Source organism: Mesoplodon mirus (genome assembly GCF_964341445.2).
Source record: "Mesoplodon mirus genome assembly, chromosome: 19".
Lineage (NCBI taxonomy): Eukaryota > Metazoa > Chordata > Mammalia > Artiodactyla > Ziphiidae > Mesoplodon > Mesoplodon mirus.
The window spans coordinates 24,229,651-24,253,605 of NC_138995.1; the positions used below are offsets into that span (position 1 = coordinate 24,229,651).

The 23,955-nt window shown below is 37.8% G+C and overlaps 1 protein-coding gene across 2 annotated transcripts in view; it reads left to right on the plus strand.

Moving 5' to 3' along the window:
* The window catches only part of CDH8 (cadherin 8), a gene marked incomplete at both ends in the record, with an annotated part of 359,837 nt that overhangs the window by 214,259 nt on the left and 121,623 nt on the right, over positions 1 to 23,955 (plus strand). For both annotated transcript variants that reach the window (XM_082605979.1, XM_082605978.1), the window contains one exon: positions 2,527 to 2,780. In XM_082605979.1, the coding sequence (XP_082462105.1) occupies positions 2,527 to 2,780 (254 nt within the window). The remainder of the gene's footprint in view (positions 1 to 2,526; positions 2,781 to 23,955) is intronic.

The following is a 23,955-nucleotide window of genomic DNA, read 5'->3' on the forward strand; positions in this document are numbered from 1 at the left end:
TGTGAAAAGTGTCTGGTAATTTGTTAGGGATTGCATTGAACCTGTAGATTGCTTTGGGTAGTATAGTCATTTTCACAATATTGCTTCTTCCAGTCCAGGAGCATGGTATGTCTCTCCATATTGCAATCTGTGACTGCTTTTGCTCATGATCATTTGTGTGTGTGTGGTAAATGTGAAAAATTCTGTACATTTTCCATATTTATTTCTCATTGTGACAACTACATTCATTAAAAAACGTGTAGAACACAGTTCAGTATTTTACAGACATGGGCATTTGCAAAGAAAAATACCCTTTTATCTTCATCATGAGTATTTTGTTCAGCATTGTTCTTTATATGCTTGCCATGAAGTAGTACAAATTAATTTTAAAATGGATTTGCTGATTCATGAATTAGAAGATAGATAATAGGTCACACTGTCAGGAGCCAATAATTTTGCCCTCTGTCTTGATCAGCATTACAATGACATGACTCCAAGCTTACTATCTGACTCTCTCTGTCATGTTACACAGGGATGTGCTTCCAATGGTCATGCTCTTAAAATCCCCCTTTGGGGAGGTATTGAAAGTGAGAACCTGGAATTTTCTGTATATAGTTTTATATACAAAATCAATTTTAAAAATCAATTTTGAAAAGAAAATGGCTGCATCTGTTTTAACTCTGCTGAGTAACACTCACTTTAAACCTGGATGGAGCTCAGTATTAAGAGTTGCAAAGTATTTAAAAACTCATGTGTGAAATAGAGTACAGTATAATTATACTTGAGTCAATTATTGACTAACCCAGAGACACATTTTCCTTGGCTAATGATTCCTAATGTCATTTTTGTTGTTATTATTAACTGCTATTCTTTGTTACCATAAGGTGCTTTTATAAACTGAAGCAATTAGCTGTTTGCTGTATTTTTATTCACCATTATTCATAAACTTGGAAGCATATACTACACATCTTGACACCAAAAAACCTATGTATTTTACTCTAGAGAACAATCTGTAAGGAGTCATTTTCCTGCAATTCATGGGTCCGCTTTTTTGTCTGACAAAATCCCACGGACACCAGGATGTGTTTGGGTAGATTGTCATTATGTTGGACAAAGAATTAAACAGAATATAATCTCTTAGGTTTAACAGCGTTTGTAAAGAATTTGAGATAACAAAATTGTTACAGTAGGGGTGATTAGCAAATTGTGAAAATGTTGATGTTGAATTGCCTATTCATGTACACACGGGTACTTGTGTTTAGTAATTTCAGAATAGACAGGGGATTGAGTATCTGCCTTGTTTATTAGAAAATATATCAAAAAAATCTAAGTCCAATTAGAATGAAATTCAAATATAAGTATCAACATAAAATTTTGAAATAAGGATATATATTTAAGCTTGTATAGGAGTTCTGAAAGAGTTCACTAATGCTAGCTTGTGTTCCAGCTTATTTTTTTTTAACTTGCACCGCAGATGTAAAGTTCATTTTCCTATAAGAATTGCCATGCGAAAATAAATTGTCTCTTTGACCTTGACAGAATTACATCCTTGACATCTGAAGTATTATGTGTTGCTGAGAAAATTGGACTGTGAGGGTTCTGATGCAGATGGCCTTCTGGTTGTTTAAGGGGACTGTGTTCTTTTACCTGCCTCTATTTACATAGGTCATTAAGTTAAGTCTCTGGGGCTTTTAAGGAAAGAGGCATTAATAGGTCAGAAATATCTTCAGTAATGGTACAATGAGGTAATTTCAAATTGCTTTTAACTGGTTGGTGGAAGTCACCACCAGACCTAGTTACCTACCTGTCTGTCTGTCTATCCATCTATCTGTCATCTATCTATCCTAAATATAAACACAGGTAGATATGTGTCTCTATACATATTTCTTTATATGCCCACCTGCTTCACAGCACAGAACTCATATAATAGAGACCTTCTAAGAATGCCCTAAAAAATAATAAGCCTCATTTTAGCCACATGATCAGTAAAGCAGTGATGCTCTGGAAGTGAAATAAGAAAACACTCTTTGTTGGGATTAGTGCTAAATTGTGCTTTATAATGTCTCCATGGACTAAACAATGATTATTTCTAGTTCTTTACATTTCACACACTGTTGCAGAAATGATAAAATATTCTTCCCAGATAGAGATTATGTTCGATGCTGCCTTATCTCTGACGAGCAGAGGCCCGATTAACTGGCTGATTGGTATGCAGATCATGCCTTCACTAGTAAAATTTTATTATGACTCTGAAGTGAAATTTTGATGGCACAATTCATGACTGTGAATATTTTGTGAATTCCAAGTGAAATGAGCAAAACAAAACAAAACAGTAGGAGATTAGATTCACTGAGCTTGTATAATAAACAGATATCAATAAATGCCTGTAAAATTTACAGGTTGAATCTGGGGGAATGGAGAGTGATCCCATTAAGGCTCACAAATGGGCTTAAATGCACATAACGATCATCCATCAGCATTATACTCATTTGTTCTCGCTGCTATGGTCATTAGTGAGAAATATTCATCTTTGTCATTTCTTAACAGCCTCTGGATTTTGAGACCAAAAAATCCTATACACTGAAGGTAGAGGCAGCCAATGTCCACACTGACCCGCGTTTCAGCAGCAGGGGGCCCTTTAAAGACACGGCGACAGTCAAAATTGTTGTCGAAGATGCAGATGAGCCTCCAGTCTTCTCTTCACCAACTTACCTCCTTGAAGTTCATGAAAATGCTGCTCTCAACTCCGTGATTGGGCAAGTGACTGCTCGTGACCCCGACATCACGTCCAGTCCTATAAGGTATTTCTCTTTTGAAAGTAAAACTGGTTATAGTGCATGACAAGCAAATCAGTACAAAATGTAATTACATATGCAGTCTGTGTGGCTGCCTTTGAGACTGTGTTCACATGACCAAGGAATTTTGGTCAACATGTACTGCGCTTGTGTGTGTGTGTTGCACACACCTGTGAAGAGCTGCATACAATGCCCAGAGCCAGGAATATCAAGATGAAGAAAGCTATTAACCTTTCAGAGAGCTCAATGAAAAAGCCAAAATCGAATATATTTTGCAGTGCATTTGGGTGGATCTTTTATATGATATTATTTTTGCTTGTTTGTGCTTTTTTTTTTCTAGCATTAGAAAAGTATTGCTGTTTTTTTTTTTCTTTCTTTCTCCTTTGACAGTTACAGTGAATTATGTATAAGAATTTAGAGGCATGAGGTCACTGTCTCAACACATTAAGAGGCCCCCTCTTTTATTTCTGTGTTTGGTGTTTGGCTTTGAAATTATCTTTTTATCACTTTATGGGCATTTCTTATAGGTCAGCATGTTTGGATCGGTGCCTTTTAGACAAAACCTTTCTCTGCCATTTCAAAAATATCTTTTGTTTACACTTTCCCTGCTCAAAATTTTTCCCAGGATGAGAAATATAATCCTTTGTTAAAGTTTTTCTTCCTTTTTTTAGAAATAAGGCTCAGTTCTGGGTTTTTCTTGTTGTTGAACTGTGTACATCTTTTCTCTTTTGCCAGTCACCCAAATGACAGTAGATGCTCAAGCTAAATAGCTTTCTTCTGAAAGAACACTGAAAATCTATAACTTGTCCACTGGTCTTCAAGGGTGAAGTGTTAGTTAATGATGTGTTTGAGTGTGGATTTCAAATATTGCTTTAGAAATGTTTGTTGAAAAAGAGAGAGAAAACTAGACGGAAGAATACAGTTTTAAAGAATTGTCCAGTTAATTTATGAGTTAGATGTCAGCTTATATCCAAGTCATTCAATTTCTAAGTTACAGGGACCTACGGCAGATACCTTTCTAATTACTTTATTCAGGGAAACTCTAGACAAGTGAGCTTTATGAAAACTTTACTTATTCACTTCTTTTTTATGTATTAAACTCCCAATACTCCCAAGGGTGCTGAAAAAGGCTGGAGGTGAAACCCAGCAGAATAATCAGTACCCCAAATAATTTGAGTTTGGGCAAAAAAAGAATTATTTTCAGGTCTAGAAAAGTTGTTTTTAACACAAGTCATTTCTAAATTCAGGATAATAGAGTGTATCTCATAAGGATCTAAAAAAAAAATCCTTTCTTCAAAAGAGCTCAACCTCTAAGAAGGGGATTTGAGGAATGGTCAGTGGCCCATTCTCTGTTCTAAAGGAACTCAACAAGTTGTGGACACACAGAATGGCCTCTATTTGGCTAAGAAAATCGTATCTATCAGAGGGACAAGTATTGAATACAAGGGCAGGAAGTATCCAGAAAAATAAATTTACATAGGCATCCATTTTTTGACTAAATAGTGAAGTTGTGAAATGGCTTTATACTGAAATTCTAATATAAATAGAGACAGTGGTACTTGTTGAATGAATGAATCTGCCCCATTTTCCATTGTTACTCCATTTCTTCTGAAAGAACACAGAACAGAGCAATTGCCACTTTCTTCACATCTTCAAGCATAAGAGAGAATATGAAGGAAGTAAACAAGATTGGTCTGAGAGACCAGCCATGTGGTCAGTTTAGCATTTGACTTGTCAAGATTTCTACTCTTGTCAGCAAAGAACCCATAGGGGGCCAGGAGCATGCCAAGCTGAGGACCCTCAGGGCAAATGGGGATTCAGATATCAGGGCAATCCCATGTACACCCCAAACATGGAATCTATAGTACCAGCGGGAACAGACTTCCTGTGCAGAAACATGTTTTTCATCAGAGATGAAGTTTGAGTAACTTTTGATACCAATACTAACCTCAAATTGGTTAGAAGAGGGTAAACATCCAGGTTCATAGCTCCCCACATGTTTTTGCCCATTTTATAATCTATCCATTGACTGATGTAAAAATGGAGATATACTGATAATCATTCCAGCTCACAGGGAATCAAGTGATGATTATCACTGTAGTTGATTGTTATTGTTATTGCTATTGTTATTTTTTATAATTGTCAGTGGCATAAAAGGCAGGTGAAGAAGAAGCTTGAGGCTGCTTAGCAACAACTGCCCAACTTGGAAGCATTTTGTTTCCAGGCGAACTAAAGGGGATCTGGGGCTGTGTTACCAGGAAGAGATGGACAGATAATGTACCATTTGATGACACAGGCATACTCTAGCTCTGATAGATGTCAGGCAAGTGCTAGTTCCTTGGCATATATGGTTCCACCCAAAGAAGGGGCGATTACTGTTTCAAATCATTTACAACAGGGTTTTGATGCATTATTCAGAAAGTGAGCCCCACACCGTTCTGACTGGAGGTGGACTGGCTCCATAGGAATGAATTTAGAATGTAAGAATCACCAACTGCATTTTTCAGTATCTGTTCTGCACTTTTGCAGTTGTCCCTCCCCCAACCCCTGTCCCCCAACTGGGTTATGGAGAGCAGCTTTCCTCTATTGATGCACAATTGGTTAATTTGTGTAGAAAATTAAATTTCCTGACTAGCCAGAGCAGTGCATAGTTCCTTATAAGTCTAGCAGACAGATTTAGAGCCATTTAACCTTTTTAAACAGAACTAGAGGACACAGATATTCAGGGAACTATCAAGTAACAATAACAAAGCATGATTTTTCTCTTTAGGGCTGTTGTATTTTATATGCTAACAAGAATGTACACATCTTTTAGGGGAATGTTTACCTTGCCATCCAGCAAGAAATAGGCATTTATTGTGGCATCTGCCATGTTAAAACATGCAGTCATTAATTGGTTGGTCAACTTCCTCTAAGACTCAACTTCTTTTGAGAGCACATTGTCAAGCTGAAAATATCATGTATTTTAAAATTATTATAACTAAACCTATTTCTATGTCTATAAACGTATCTGTATCTATATCTAGGTCTGTATAATCCCATCAGGGCAAACAGACAGTGACACAGAGGCAAAATTCATGGTCTTACCGTCTCCCTTCTGGGAACATTAATTAAGCATGTGCTACTTTCTTCAATACCGTATGCCTCTCAGTAATACAGAATACGATTGTTTAAATTATTTAAAAGATGCCGTATCTTGAAACTACAGCAGAGATGACATTTCAAATCCTGTCACTCCTACCTTCCAGTCAGACAGCTGGTCTCTTGGAATTCTTTCAGACTCAGCTTCCTCATGTGTATTCTGGGATAATATCATCTTTGGAGCTATTAACGCTACCAACTAATAAAGCTACCATAAATTTCATATCTTAAATGCAAATTAAAAACCTAGTACTCATTTCACCTTTCAATAAACCTTTCTCTGCTCTAAATAAATAAATAAATAAATAAATAAAAATAATAAAATAAAAATAAAATCCTAGTACTCATTTTAGCAAAGATTCTTCTACTCAAGAAGAATGCAGAACTACCTGTTATTTTTTATTTAACAGTTACATGCTAAATAGTCTAATTAACATCATTTAGTCTAATTTGCCCTTGCTACTGTGATGAATATTGTTACTAGTGAGTGCTTACTATGTGGCAGGGATGTGCTAAATGTATTCAGTTCACTTCCTAACACCTTTATGAGATAATATGTATACTCATTTATGACAGATGAGAAAACGGAGGATGAAAAGACTAACTTGCCCCCTGTCATACAAATAGTCAAGAATGGAACTGTGGTGCAGTTTTTTTTTTTTTCTGGCAGTGCAATGCCTGCTTTCTGTTCCTTTGTCACACTCCCTTTCTTTCCGTGTGATCTCTGACTCAAACTGTGTCTCTACGTATTGTGATGGCTTAGCAGGACCAATTTTTTTTCCTCAAAATCTTCTTTTATGTGTTTGTTTATTTTTAATTATATAATTTTCAGGTGTACAGCATTATAGTTCAACATCTGCATACACTACAGAGAGAGCACCACCACAAGTCTAGTCACCGTCCATCACCATACAGCAGATCCCTTGCCTCCATTTCACCACCTCAACCCTGTTCCCTTCTTGGTAGCTACTAATCTATTCTCTGTATTTATGAATTTGTTTTTATTTTATTTTGTTTGTTCATTAGTTTGTCTCAGATGACACATATGAGTAAAATCATACAGTATTTGTCTTTCTCTGACTTATTTCACTAATCATAATACCTTCAAAGTCTGTCTGTGTTTTCACAAATGGCAGGATTTCATTCTTTTTTTATGACTAATATTCCGTTGTGTGCGTGTACATGTTTGTGTGACATCTTCTTTATCCATTCATCCGTAGATGGACACTTAGGTTGTTTCCATATCTTGGCTATTATAAAAAAGACTGCATTGAATTAGCAGGCCAATTTAATTGAAATAATAAACTATTCATTCTTTAAATAGTCTCATTCAGTCCAGGATGCATACCAGGAAAAAGGAGCATACATATATCAGGTCTGTGGAGTTAACCAGAGTATGGGTGGAGTGTTCCTTTCTCATCAGTCTAGCCCCTTTGTATGGGTTTGTTACTATCGGTTGTGAACCAAATTGTGATTAGGGAGGTAAAGGGAAAAACAACGTTATTGTTATTTGATGAGTCAGACATTGTGCTAAGTTTCTATTATGTATCATTTCACTTAGTTCTCACAAAAGACACCTGTGAAGTAGTCAGTATGATTCCAGCGTTATGGAGAAGGAGACTGAGACTCTGAAAAGATGCTTCCTGTGTATGTTGACATGGCAGGGGGTGTGGGGCCAGGGTTTAAACCCGGGTTTCTTCTTACCACTGACGACTATGTCTGTGCATGCTTTGCTACGTTCTGGTACTTTGCATGAGGTGTGTAGGATGATGACAGCTAATGTTTACTGAGTCGGTACTTTGTGATAGACACTCTGAAATGGCATTTGAGGGAGCAAATTGTTTATCCTTAAGGTAAAAGTTCCTAGCACAGAGTAGGTGTTAAATACAGGTCAGTGCTTTCATGTAAACCTGCTACGGCTCATTTTTTTCCTCTCAGTAAAGTCATGTCAAGTGTATATTTGATTTCACCATGGCTTTGAGTGGCATGTGACTGTTTTTTTAGATAGTTGCTTCCTATTTATTTTTTGCAAAGCATTCTCCGTGAGTGAGACTACATGAGCTGCTTAAATTAAAAGTGGGAATGATGGCCATTCAGCAGGCGAAGCAGGCTGACACATGACCATGGCGGCCACAGTGCTCCGTGCCCTAATTCCTCTCTTGAATGTAAGTGCCCACTTAACACAAGACACTGCTTTTTCTTTTTTTTCCTACTTGTATTCTGGCATTTTTATAATTCACCTCAGTTACCAGGCTTGCTGTTAATGAGCTCTTTTCCTGAAAACACTTCTTATAGTCCTGATGTCCAATGATTCTACAGTGGAAATGTTTCATACTGTAGAAGAGCTGGCAGTTGTTTGGCGAATAACCTGTGTATCGATTGACTCTCTCCTCAATCTTGCAATAACTCCCAAGAGACCTTGTCTTTTTGTTGTTGTTGTTTTTAATTGTGATAAGAACACTTTACATGAGATCTACCCTTTTAACAGATTTTTAAGTGTACAGCACAGTACTGTTAACTGCAAGCACAATGTTATACAGCACATCCCTAAAACTTATTTGTCTTGCGTAACTGAAACTTTACAGCCATTGACTAGCAACTTCTCATTCCTCCCTTCTCCCAGCCCCTGGCAACCACCATTCTATGCTTCCATGGCTGACTATTTTAGATACCTCACATAAGTGGAATCATGCTATAACATCCTTCTGCAACTGGTTTCTTGTACTTAGCAAAATGTCCTCCAGGCTCATCGATGTTGCCGCACATCACAGAATTTTCTTCTTTTTAAGGCTGAATAATACTCCATTCTGTCTATATACCACATTTTCTTTATCCATTCATCTGTCGATGGACATTTTGGTTGTTTCCACATCTTGGCTATTGTGAATAATGCTGCAGTGAATGTAGGAGTGCTAATATGATTTCAATTAGTTTGAATAAATGCCCTGAAGTGAGATTGCTGAATTATATGGTAGTTCTATTTAAATTTTTTTAGGAAATTTCATACTGTTTTCCATAGCTGCTGCACCACTTTGCATTCCTACCAACAGCGTACAAGGGTCTAGTACATGGACTAAGTCTTTTTAAAACAAGTAAAACTTGGTCACTTAGTTCCTGCACACTCTTAGCCAGTTAAAATTTTTTTTTTTTTTTTTTTTTTTTTTGGCGGTACACGGGCCTCTCACTGCTGTGGCCTCTCCCGCTGCGGAGCACAGGCTCCGGACGCGCAGGCCCAGCGGCCATGGCTCACGGGCCCAGCCGCTCCGCGGCATGTGGGATCCTCCTGGACCGGGGCACGAACCCGTGTCCCCTGCATCGGCAGGCGGACTCTGAACCACTGCGCCACCAGGGAAGCCCAGCCAGTTAAAATTTGATTGTCTCCCAATTCAACAGTACCAGCTTTTCCAAGTCATTTTCCCAAAACACTCAGTGTACTGCTAATTCAGCTAATAGTGATTAATATTAATTAAGTCATATATGCATTTAGTCACATGGCCATTCATTCACATTACACTATATATATATATATATATATATATGTGTGTTATATATACTATATATTACATTCTATGGCACATATGACTTGTCTATATCCATATCTATATATTTATATCTATATCTAATCTATGGTTTCCTAAGGAATTTCTATAAAGACAGATCCTCTGCCCTCATGGACCTTGTTCTATAGCAAGGAGGCTGGTTAAATAGCCACGTTAAATTCAAGTCTTTCACATTTATCTAACTAACCTTTAAGGATATCTGAAAATGATAAACAAAACTAGATTATGGAACTTTAGGGTCACATAGAAGAAGAGGTTTCCTAGTTCTCTAAGGAATTGCAATAGAAGCAACCACAGATATCCAGTGATGTTAAAGTGGAAATATCTCACACTCTAGAGAACCTAGTATTAATCTGGAGGGTGGACTATATGTATATAATTTTCTCTCATTTTTTATTCCCTCTCTCCCTTCCTCCCTCCTCTTTCTCTCTCACTATAAAGAGAAGCTTTGGGTAGAAAAAAGACTCCTTTTTTCCCTTAAAGGAATAATAAATAATATGTGATGCAGGGACTTTAGAATTCTGGGACTAGCAGAACTCAGATAATATTATTTATTAAAGCAGTTAGAGCAACCAGTAGAGCAATTAGAGGCAAAAGTTGAAAACTTGTAGATGGAATTTTTGATACTCGAAGGGCATGGGAGAAAATGTTAAAATGGTTTCTTTAGGCATAATAACAAAAGCTAGAATGAAATTAAACAGTGAGAAAGAAAACAGTTGGAGTTCAGTGAAATATATAACTGATTCATAACTAAGGGCTTTATTTCATTATTAGTGGCTCTAAACAACATCTTTCCTTGCAGTTGGCTCAACATTGTATGTTCCTATAAATTTGCCACAGCAAAATAGTTTTTATAATATAAAAGTGCATTTATTCCTGTTAAATTTGGAAACTAGAATATACACTGCCCTTCTCCAAGAGCAGCATCTCCCTAACTGGGCTCTAAGGAACATCACTGGGACTAAAGACAGGGCAGCCAGATCAATTTGAACTCAAGTTTCTTTACACCAGGATTTCATAGATGAGTTACTTGGCTCAGGGGCTTTGCACTCTTTTTTTTTTTTTTTTTTTTTTTGCCGTTCGTGGGCCTCTCACTGTTGTGGCCTCTCCCGTTGCAGAGCACAGGCTCTGGACGCGCAGGCTCAGCGGCCATGGCTCACGGGCCCAGCTGCTCCGCGGCATGTAGGATCTTCCCGGACCGGGGCACGAACCCATGTCCCCTGCATCGGCAGGTGGACTCTCAACCACTGCGCCACCAGGGAAGCCCCTTTGCACTCTTTAAGAAGGAGAGATTTAGTCTTTGAACTTTCTGTAATTTTTCAGAGAATCTGAAACATTTGACATAAAGGACATTTCAGGCTTCTGTGCTGGTCTGTACTCTAGATTCCAATACATCAAGCATTGCAGAGCATTGCAAACATCATGACACTTATTCCTATTTGTGTAGTCGAATATACGTTGCCCCCTTTTCCTTTCCATAGAACCTACTTAAGGGAGGACCCGTGACTAGTGAATACTTTAAGTCTATTGCATGAGGCCAGAAGTCAGCAAACTATAGCCTGCATGCAGAATCTGGCCTCCCACATTTTTTAAAAATAAAGTTTTATTGGAACACAGCCACTCTGCATTGGAATAGTTGTGACAGAGACAGTATGACCTGAAAAGCCTAAGATATTTACTTTACCAAAGAGTTTGTCATCTTCTACCATAGACTGGTAAGAGCATGGATTTTCATCAGTAATTTGAATAGTTGATTCTCACATAATTCCAGGATCTTATTCTGTCTAGCAAACTCCCTAAAGGTAAGATTTTAAAAATATTTTTTAAACTTTGAGCAGTCAAAGAAATTCTTTTATTAGAGTCCAGCTGTATATGATGGGGTTGATGTCCCTCACACTTGCCTTAGAACCCTTGGGACGTTAGTTCTCATGAGGCACCTGACAGTGTGCACTTAGGTTGAGTCAGCCAGAAAAATCTGGCTTCATTTAGTGTAGCTTTGGGGAAAATCACCATAACTGCCATACACACTGTGAAAGGACATCCTGAAAAAGACTGAGATGCTCACTCTCTTGGACTGGGGAATATATTTGTTTCTTGCATGAATTTCTCATAATACCCTATTTTTCTACCTGCTCCTTCCGTTCTCCGGGCCTCAGTGATGACTACGATACAGGGTTTTTAGAACTGAGGCTGATGATTGCCTTAGCCAGACTCTAGCCTCTGCACTTCAATGCCTTGGCAAAACCTCTGACTTGCACAGTAGCATTTCTCTCTCTGAAAGCATGAAGTGGCATGAAATAGAATTTCACTTGGAACAGACTTGCTGGAGTATGTTCAACAAACTCTAACATGCATTCTCCAGCACAAGAGTAGATATTTAATGAGTAATACCAGAAATTTTTTGTGGATCTTCAGTCATGCCTATTTAGTGTTTTAGCACAGTGCCCTTCACATATGTCTCATTTACACTGTATTACATGAACTCTATGAATTACCTGTATTCTTATCCCCATTAAACACATTGGTTGCAGGTTGTTTTCCTGGGAAGTAGATAGAGTTTGAAGTGCAAGCTGTTTGTTAGAGGGCAGCACCTGTGACTGGAAGGGGACAGAAGCAGGCAGACTTAGGGAACAGTAAAACTGCAGTGCGATCCCAGCAAAGCCTTGGCCCAACCCAGTGGGATGAGTATTGATCATCAGAGGAGTCCTGTGTCCTTCCAGAATGGTAGGGCCTTTATCCCTCTGCTGACTTAATCTCCAGGTAACTCCTGGAGAGGACAATTTCTGCAAAAGAGGCAGATTCTAAGGACCTGCTGTCTAGAGGGTCTCCCCTGCCCGCTCATCCTACAGCTCTGGCATCCTTCCTTAAAGGGACATCTGCCCCGAGTATGTCCCTCACGGATAAGTGCACGGAACCTCTTTACTGGTGGAGTAATTTGCCCAACTTCATGCTGCTAGTCATCTAGCTCCAAACGCACATGTTGCCTCCAAACTACAGTGTCTTCTCTTAGGCAAATATATATTTGTACTACATTTTTAGATGCAAATGCTAAAGCGGCAAATTTATTTAGCTGAAACATTAACCAGTGTGGTATGGTAAACCTGACTAACAATAATCAAAAATTATCAAACTGATGAGAAACTCTGGTCTGAAGTGCAGGAGGAGAGGCCTCTGAATGCAGTCCCCCTATGAGCAAGTGGAAGTAGACTGAGCACAGATAAAAAGAAAAAAAGTTTGGAGAATCTTGAAGTCGTAAACCTGGGGCTCAGATATAAACCTGATGGAAGCTGTAACTTGGGTCTCAGACGCTGGCCGAACCCCCCAGTGCTGTGCCCTGGAGCAGAGAAGGCTAGCGCCCAGCGCGCCGCATGACTCAGACCCAACGCCTGGCCCTCAGGTGACTGCACCTGACTGGGAAGCCCCTGACAGGAGGCCACCCCTCAGGCATCTCCGGGACCCAAGGAGAGGAGCCCCCGACAGGATGCCCGGCCCTCAGGCAACTCCATGACAGGACGGCTGCCCAAAATACGTGGCTGACAGGGTCTTGGTGCTTGGGCCTGGTGTCAGGCCTGAACCTCTGAGGTGGGAGAGCCAAGTTCAGGACACTGGACCACCAGAGACCACCGAGACCCGTGTAATATCAATCAGCGAGAGCTCTCCCAGCATTCTCCATCTCAATGCTAAGACCCAGCTCCACCCAACAGCCACCAAGCTCCAGTGTCGGATGCCCCATGCCAAACAACCAGCAAGGCAGGAACACAACCCCACACATCAGCAGAGATGCAGCCTAAAATATACTAAGTTCACAGACATCCCGAAACACAACACTGGATGCAGCCGTGCCCACCAGAAAGACAAGATCCAGCCCCACCCACCAGAACACAGGCACCAGTGCCCTCCACCAGGAAATCTACACAAGCCACTGAACCAACCTTACCCACTGGGGGCAGACACCAAAAACAACGGGAACTATGAACGTGCAGCCTGAGAAAATGAGACCCCAAAGACAGTAAGTTAAGCAAAATGGGAAGACAGAAAAATAAGCAACAAATGAAGGAGCAAGGTAAAAACCCACCAGACCAAATAAATGAAGAGGAAATAGGCAGTCTACCTGAAAAAGAATTCATAGTAATGATAGTAAAGATGATCCAAAATCTTGGAAATAGAATAGAGAAAATACAAGAAACGTTTAACAAGGACCTAGAAGAACTAAAGAGCAAACAAACAAGGATGAACAACACAATAAATGAAATGAAAAATTGTCTAGAAGGAATCAATACCAGAATAAATGAGGAAGGAGAATGGATAAGTGACCTGGAAGACAAAATAGTGGAAATAGCTACCACAGAGCAGAATAAAGAAAAAAGAATGAGAAGAATTGAGGACAGTCTCAGAGACCTCTGGGACAACATTAAATGAACCAACGCTTAAATTATAGGGGTCCCAGGAGAAAAAAGAAAAAGAAAGGGTCTGAGGAAACATTCGAAGAGATTACAGTTGAAAACGTCCCTAACGTTGTAAAGGAAATAGTCAATCAAGTCAAGGAACTGCAGAGAGTCCCATACAGGACATATACGAGGAGAAACACGCCAAGGCACATATTAATCAAGCTATCAAAAATTAAATAAAAAGAAAAAAATATTAAAACCAGCAAGGGAAAAGCAACAAATGACATACAAGGGAACCCCCGTAAGGTTAACAGCTGATCTTTCAGCAGAAACTCTGCAAGCCAGAAGGGAGTGGCAGGACATATTTCAGTGGTGAAAGGGGAAAAACCTACAAGCAAGATTACTCTATCCAGCAAGGATCTCATTCACATTCTATGGAGCAATTAAAACCTGTACAGACAAGCAAAAGTTAACAGAATTCAGCATCACCAAACCACCTTTACAACAAATGCTAAAGGAACATCTTTGGGCAGGAAACACAAGAGAAAGAAAAGACCTACTACAAAAACAAACCCAAAACAATTAAGAAAATGGTAATAGGAATATACATATTGATAATTACCTTAAATGTAAATGGATTAAATGCTCCAACCAAAAGACATAGACTGGCTGAATAGATACAAAAACAAGACCATATATATGCTGTCTACAAGAGACCCATTTCAGACCTAGCGACACATACAGACTGAAAGATGGAAAATGATATTCCATGCAAATGGAAATCAGAAGAAAGCTGGAGTAGCAATTCTCGTATCAGACAAAATAGACTTTAAAATAAAGACTATTACAAGAGACAAAGAAGGACACTACATAATGATCAAGGATCAATCCAAGAAGAAGATATAACAATTGTAAATATTTATGCACACAACATAGGAGAACCTCACTACATAAGGCAAATGCTAACAGCCGTAAAAGGGGAAATCAACAGTAACACAAAATAGTAGGGGACTTTAACACCCCACTTTCACCAATGGACAGATCATCCAAAATGAAAATAAATGAGGAAACACAAGCTTTAAATGACACATTAAACAAGATGGACTTAATTCATATTTATAGGACACTCCATCCAAAAACAACAGAATATACTTTCTTTTCAACTGCTCATGGAACATTCTCCAGGATCATATCTTGGTTCACAAATTAAGCATTGGTAAATTTAAGAAAACTGAAATTGTATCAAGTATCTTTTCTGAACACAATGCTATAAGACTAGATAGCAATTACAGGGAAAAAAACTTAAAAACAAATAAAAACAAACGGAGGCTAAATAATAAGCTACTAAATAACCAAGATATCACTGAATAAATCAAACAGGAAATCAAAAAATACCTAGAAACAAATGACAATGAAAACACGATGACCCAAAACCTATGGGGTGCAGCAAAAGCAGTTCTAAGAGCGAAGTTTATAGCAATAAATCCTACTTCAAGAAACAAGAAAAATCTCAAATGAACAAACTAATCTTACACCTAAAACAATTAGAGAAAGAAGAACCGAAAAACCCAAAGTTAGCAGAAGGAAAGAAATCATAAAGATCAGATCAGAAATAAATGAAAAAGAAATGAAGAAAACAATAGCAAAGATCAAGAAAATGAAAAGCTGGTTTTTTGAGAAGGTAAACAAAATTGATAAACCATTAGCCAGACTCATCAAGAAGAAAAAGGAGAAGACTCAAATCAACAGAATTAGAAATGAAAAAGGAGAAGTAACAACTCACCCTGCAGAAATACGAAGAATCAAAAGGGCTTACTACAAGCAACTCTATGCCAATAAAATGGACAACCTGGAAGAAATGGACAAATTCTTGGAAAAGCACAACCTTCCGAGACTGAACCAGGAAGAAATAGAAAATATACATAGACCAATCACAAGCACTGAAATTGAAACAGTGATTAAAAATCTTCCAACAAACAAAAGCCCAGGACCAGATGGCTTCACAGGTGAATTCTATCAAACATTTAGATTACAGCTAACACCTACCCTTCTCAAACTGTTCCAAAATATAGCAGAGGGAGGAACACTCCCAAACTCATTCTACGAGGCCACCATCACCCTGATACCAAAACCAGTCAAAGATGTCACAAAAAAAGAAAACTACAGACCAATATCACTGATGAACATAGATGCAAAAATCCTAAACAAAATACTAGCAAACGGAATCCAACAGCACATTAAAAGGATCATACACCATGATCAAGTGGGGTTTATCCCAGGAATGCAAGGATTCTTCAATACATGCAAATCAATCAATGTGATACACTGTATTAACAAATTGAAGGATAAAAACCATATGATAATCTCAATAGATGCAGCAAAATCTTTTGACACAATTCAGCACCCATTTATGATAAAAACTCTCCAGAAAGTAGGCATAGAGGGAACTTACCTCAACATAATACAGGCCACATATGACAAACCCAGAGCCAACATCATTCTCAATGGAGAAGAGCTGAGGCAGGATCAAGACAAGGATGCCCACTGTTACCACTATTATTCAACATAGTTTTGGAAGTTTTAGCCACAGCAATCAGAGAAGAAAAAGAAATAAAAGGAATCCAAATTGGAAAAGAAGAAGTAAAGCTGTCACTGTTTGCAGATGACACTATACACAGCTAATCCTAAAGATGCTACCAGAAAACTACTAGAGCTAATCAATGAATTTGGTAAAGTAGCAGGATACAAAATTAATGCATAGAAATATGTTTCATTCCTATACACTGATGATGAAAAATTTGAAGGAGAAATTAAGGAGTCAACATTGTGAAAATTACTGTACTACCCAAAGCAATCTAGAGATTCAATGCAATCCCTATCAAACTACCACTGACATTTTTCACAGAGCTAGAACAAAAAATTTCACAAATTGTATGGAAATAGAAAAGACCCCGAATAGCCAAAGCAATGTTGAGAAAGAAAAATGGAGCTGGAGGAATCAGGCTCCGAGACTTCAGACTATACTACAAAGCTACAGTAATCAAGACAGTATGGTACTGGCACAGAAACAGAACTATAGATCAATGGAAAGGATAGAAAACCCAGAGATAAACCCACACACATATGGTCACCTTATCTTTGATAAAGGAGGCAAGAATATACAATGGAGACAAGAAAGCCTCTTCAATAAGTGGTGCCGGGAAAACTGGACAGCTACATGTAAAAGAATGAAATTAGAATGCTTCCTAACACCATACACAAAAATAAAGTCAAAATGGATTAAAGACCGAAATGGAAGGCCAGACACTATAAAACTCTTACAGGAAAACATAGGAAGAACACTCTTTGACATAAATCACAGCAAGATCCTTTTTTACCCACCTCCTAGAGTAATGGAAATAAAAACAAAAATAAACAAATGGAACCTAATGAAACGTCAAAGCTTTTGCACAGCAAGGAAACCATAAACAGACGAAAAGACAACCCTCAGAATGGGAGAAAATATTTGCAAATGAAGCAACTGACAAAGGATTAATCTCCAAAATATATAAGCAGCTCATGTAGCTCAATATCAAAAAAACAAACAACCCAATCCAAAAATGGGCAGAAGACCTAAATAGACATTTCTCCAAAGAAGATATACAGATTGCCAACAAACACATGAAAGAATACTCAACATCACTAATCATTAGAGAAGTGCAAATCAAAACTACAATGAGGTATCACCTCACACAAGTCAGAATGGCCATCATCAGAAAATCTACAAACCATAAATGGTGGAGAGGGTGTGGAGTAAAGGGAATCCTCTTGCACTGTTGGTGGGAATTAAATTCATACAGCCACTATGGAGAACACTATGGAGGACACTATGGAGGTTTCTTAAAAACTAATAATAGAACTACCGTATGACCCAGCAATCCCACTACTGGGCATATACCCTGAAAAAATCATAATTCAAAAAGAGTCATGTACCATAGTGTTCGTTGCAGCTCTATTTACAATACCAGGACATTGACAGATGAATGGATAAAGAAGATGTGGCACACATATACAGTGGGATATTACTCAGCCATAAAAAGAAACGAAATTGAGTTATTTGTAGTGATGTGGATGGACCTAGAGTTTGTCATACAGTGTGGAGTATGTCAGAAAGAAAAAAAGAAATACCGTATGGTAACACATATATATGGAGCCTAAAAAAAAAAAAAGGTTCTGATGAACCTAGGGGCAGGACAGGAATAAAGATGCAGACGTAGAGAATGGACTTGAGGAAACAGGGAGGGGGAAGGGTAAGCTGGGATGAAGTGAGAGAGTGGCATGGATATAAATGTAAAATAGATAAAATAGATAGATGTAAAATAGATAGCTAGTGGGAAGCAGCCACATAGCACAGGGAGATCAGCTCAGTGCTTTGTGACCACCTAGAGGGGTGGGATAGGGAGGGTGGGAGGGAGACACAAGAAGGAGGCGATATGGGGATATATGTATACATAAAGCTGATTTTCTCTGTTATACAGCAGAAACTAACACAACATTGTAAAGCAATTATACTCCAATAAAGGTGTTTAAAAAATTATCAAACTGCATGTATTGATCAACTATTTTAAAACAAGTAATCTAAGATGGAAAAATAGCATAAGAAGCTTGAAAGAGGAAAGAAATTAAAGGGCTGATGTGGGATTTTAAATGTATTTATTTATTTATTTATTTATTTCTGATTGGTGAAGTCTCTGTTCCCTCTAGGGTACAAAACTTAATAATAATGTTTATATTCTGAGAGAAGCAAAGCTGATTGTATAGGCTGAGCAGTGTTATCTAACATTATTACACTCATAAGGCAAAATAAATCCCCTATTTTGCATCCCAACAAAGGGAGGTTGATACTCGTATGTTCAAATATTTATGGGAGTCATTTCAACCAAACCTTTATTTTTCCTTATATTTCTATATTCCGATTTGACACAATATGTTATACAACCTTACTTTTGATAAAGGACAATTAGATTTGACTTAGTGTTGCAGAGGAAAACATAATATTGCATATTTAAGAAGAGAATGTGTTAAAAATGGAGAAATGCCATTTCCATCCATCTATCAAACGTTTATTAGCTCTCTCCTGTGTGTTTGAAGTCAGTTTGCTGGGGAATGGAATAGGCTTAGTTGAAGTGCCTACAAATGGGCCTCAGGATCCAAGTCAAGTTTGGGTTGGTCAACTTAAATACTTTGGTCCCCCTAGAAGGATTATATCTGGTTGAATACTGAAATGGTGTGCTTGTGTTATTTCTGTTGTGATAGACAAGCAAACAAACTATTTCAATATAAATGCATTTCTAGTTCTTAAGAGTTAACAGGCCACACCTTGTTTACCTCTTAATTCTCAGCACTTACCATATGTCTTTTGCATTTACTGAGCCTGAATGTCCAATTAAAATTTCTAAGTGTATATAACTTTATGACATTTTCAAAAAACTTGCTTCAATATAGCTGTGCACTCCTCTTTTATTATTTCTTCATGTGCATGTTTTCCGTAAACACTTATTTTTCCATATGATAAATGGTTTTGACAAAAATGGGACAAACGTATAATCAAATACCACCTTTCTGATAGCTATTCAATATTGACTAAGAATTTATTAAGTGTCAGATACTGTGGCCAGGATATTATACTTATTATCTCACTAACTTCATGACTGGGAAAAAATGTGTATTATCTTCACTTTACAACTACAAACACTGAGAGTCATGACATTTTTTGTGGGCTACACAAGTAATTTAAAGAGAGGATTAACTAAGAAATTAATATACAGGGCTTAGCAGAGAGGCTGAAAATCAGGAAGGCCACAATAAATGCACTGAATATATTATTAAATCTTAATTCTGTATATGGTCCTACGGCCCATACTGCTACACAATGATGTGTTTTTCTGTCTCACACCATCTCTGTTTTATTGTCCACGTAGCATTCACCTTTGAATATCCTTTCTTATAGAGAAAAGTCATTATTGGCATGATTGACAGCCCCCAAAAGATATCTAAAGCAGTTAAAGGATACTCTTCACTGCTAGATTTCCCCTGACATCCTTAAGTCACTGTGAGCCTACAGAGATTCATGGGAGTTGGTTGGGATTCCTGTCACTTGAGGGTGAACAGTGAGGGTCAAGGTAATCATGGGTGTGAAAGAGTTTATCCTCATAACTCCTAATCTCCCATCATAAAAAGCACACACCCGAGAGAAATATCACATAGCTCCTATAAATTCCAGATTGCATTTCTGGAAAGAGTTAATTATAGTTTGCTAATCTTTATGTAAATTTTTTGACCAGTTTGGTGTATTTGGTGATTAATTAGATAAATATGGTTAAAAGAAGCCAAAAGAGAATCGATGTCTAATTTGAAAGCAATGTAGATTAATAGAAGAGGTTATGAGCCTTCCATAAGGGTGTTTCTTCAAGATTCCTTAATGTCCTTTACTTCCCACATCCAAATAATCATCATGTCCTGTTTATTTTAGTTCCTAAGCTCGAACACCATCATCTCTCATGTGAGCAGTTACGAAGAGCCCCATTTGCCCATCTCCCGCCATTTGATATCCACACAGGTGCCAAAGTGATCTCTAACTCAGTTTAGATCTCTGCTGATACAGCAGCCACTAGCCACATGTGGCTCTTTGAATGCAAATAAAATGAATTTAAATTAAATACAATAAAAATTTCAATCCCTCAATCACACTAGCTAGATTTCAAGGGCTAAATAGCCACATACAGCTAGTGGTTACCATCTTGGACAGCACAGAGCACATTTCTACATCACAGAAAGTTCTGTGAAATCTGGCTGTGGTTTAGGTCATATCACTCTCCTGCTGTATTTTTTTCAAGTGGCTCCCCATCTCCTACAAGTGAAAAAATTAATTCCTCAGCACAGTTTCCAAGGTCCTTCCTGATGTACTCCTGATGCCCTCCCTCCACTGAATCTTGAACTTCAACAATACTATCCTTTTTTAAAGTCTTCAAACATACTGAATATCTTCCTAACTCAGACTTTTCATATTTGCTGTTTCTTTTGATAGGCATATTTTAATAATATTCTACACATCTCATCCCTTTTCTTTTCTTCTTCATGAATACATCACCATAAGCTTTAAAAAATCTTATTTCCTTTCATTGTCTTTCTCCAGATATAGACTCAGTTACATGAGAGCAAGCAAGACCATGTCTGTCTTGGCAACTAACACAATGCCTTGTACATGAGAGATATTCCATAAAGAGTGAAGGAAAGAAGGATGGAAGAGGCAAAATGAAAGAAAGGATGGGGAGGAAATGATAGGTTGCTCATCTGTCAGAACTTTGCTCTCACCACACCTAGTCTGGTCCTTTAATTGTCTACTTTCCTAAACAAACCCAAACTCAAGATTTTCTCCATGCATTTCTTCCTGCTGAGGATGCTCTCCCTACATATTCTGCCTGGAAAAATGCTACTCATTTTTCCTGTCCCCAAACAGATGCCTCTTGGTGTCATCTCTGACCACACCTTCCCTTTCACAGGCACATCTGGGGACCCTTACTCACTGCAATGTAAGCATTACTTTATTACAGAGCTTGCTACTTTTCATTGTAAATAATGAGAAAGTCATAGCCAGTGTGTCTGAGAGAGGAGGCTTTGTTCAAGCATTAAGCATCATACTTGACCCAAAGAAGCAGTCACCAAGCCTTTATTGAAATTAAATAAAAATTAAAATTTTACATTTAATCTCTTAAATGTAAAACTGCATTCAATTTTTTCACCATCATATCATATTTAGAGTTCTCAATTATGAATGATTATTTTGATGACTCGGAGAAAATCAGAATTTCTCCAAAGATATTATGTAAATATTAAAGAATTAATCATGAATCAAATTTTATCTGGGACTCACTGTAGAAAAATCTATTTTTGGTTCTGTGGCTGCAGAAATTTACACATGAGATTCTGGCTTTATGATGCTATCTTTTCAAGGTATGAGTGGAACAAACTATAAAACAAAACACACACTCAGAAAATGGGATGTTATTTGAACCAACAGATTTGGAATCTGAGATTTCTATATATGACCCTAAATAAATTAAAGTATCTGAGGATGACTGTGGTGGATGAATCTGTTTCATCCTTTGGGTGAAAACAGCAGGTCATATTACAGCATTACGTCTCTCCACATGGACACCAAATAGTAGAATCTTTCAAATATTTTGTTACTGTTGTAAAAATACCTAGATATTTGGCAGAGTATCTTCTACAAATAATGATAAATACTCCATATAAAGCCACTTTTAAAAAGCAAAAGGAAATTTACAGTGCATTACCTAATTTGGGATTTACCTTAAACTTTAAAAGAAGGCAATCTTATTGTTCTCATTTTTCAGTTGAAGAAACTAAGGATGGATGTATAAATTGGCCTAGCAGAGAAGTTAGGAATAAAAGGGTCTTTCTCTTGAAAAATCATCAGGGGTTTCACAAATATTGTGTTAGAAATAATATAGTCCAGAATAACGTTTTTAAAAGAAACTTGTTATTTATCTTTATCTGATTATTAAGATAATCAGTGTATCTTCTGTGTACACTCCAGACTTTAATCTGCACCCCTCCAATGTGTCACCGAAGTCATTGGGAGTGAAAAAGACTCCTTGATAATGGAAGCTTGGTTCTGAAAATCCTTAAAGTATTCTTGATATTAGAACATCACTGTCTGATGTTCTTTATTGCAAACAAGAAAGAGAAATTCAGCAGGGACAGAGGGTCTATGTAGGTACGTAGTATGGGGGTGAGATTGGAAAGAGGGACTAGGAGATGCTTTAAATGAATAAATGAATGAATGAATGTGTAAGTACATATAATATTTGTATGCTGACAATAAAATCTGTCTTATGTACACACACATACACACAAGAGATGGGATTTTGTGCCAAATGTTGGTATGAAATGTAAATAATTGGGCTGTAAAGTAAATAATTGAGTAAACATATGACTCAGGTAGAAGTTGTAATTTAATATAAACAGTAGCAGCAATACAGAAAGGGTGCTATTTTCCAACACAGTAATATCCAGTTGTCCATTCTGACCTATTCTCAACCACTGCACCAGTGACATCTTATGTTAACTTCTGACCTCTGCAAACTACTCTCGATTGAGTGAACTGGTGGCAAAGTTTGTGTTCATGGTCAGAGTGCAGTAAGTTAAATTAGATCTCCAAAGTGCTTAGCATCTAGGTAGGAATTTCCTTGCATCCATAGCCTTACCTCCACAAAGTAAAATGATGAAGTCTTTAGGATTTATTTCTAAGACATACTACCGTAGGTTAGAGGAACACCAGCATTGAAGAAAACCAGGATATTTGTTGGAATAAAATGGGAAAGTTTAAATAGGGCATCTGTGAATATTGGTTATCAAGGGTGATGCAGTTTCTAAAACATATCCGTTGTTTTAGAATAAGAATGTCTATTTCCAAAACGTCCATCATTAGAGTTGACGTTAACATGACCCAAGGGCCGTGTTTTTTCAAATACCACTCCACACTGTGTTAATAAGAAGTTTCTTCTTATTGTGGCAGGAAGATGACTCTCCAAAGTATATTCTGCTCTTTTCCAATGAGGTCTTTTGTCTAATGCATCTTAAGTAAATCTGCAAAGGAATAGCATATCCAACAGATGCATATTTAAGAAATTAGAATGGAGACTTCAGTACTGGAGATACAAATCCTATGACTTTTTTTAAATGTAGAATTAACTTTTTTTAATAGATTTTATTTATTTGTTTGTTTGTTTGTTTATTTATGGCTGCTGCGTTGGGTCTTTGTTGCTGTGCGTGGGCTCTCTCTAGTTGCGGCGAGTGGGGGCTACTCTTCGTTGCAGTGTACGGGCTTCTCATTGCGGTGGCTTCTCTTATTGCAGAGCACGGGCTCTAGGCATGCGGGCTTCAGTAGTTGTGGCACGTGGGCTTCAGTAGTTGTGGCTCATAGGCTCAGTAGATGTGGTGCACGGGCTTAGTTGCTCCGTGGCATGTGGGATCTTCCCGGACCAGGGTTTGAACCCACATCCCCTACATTGGCAGGCAGATTCTTAA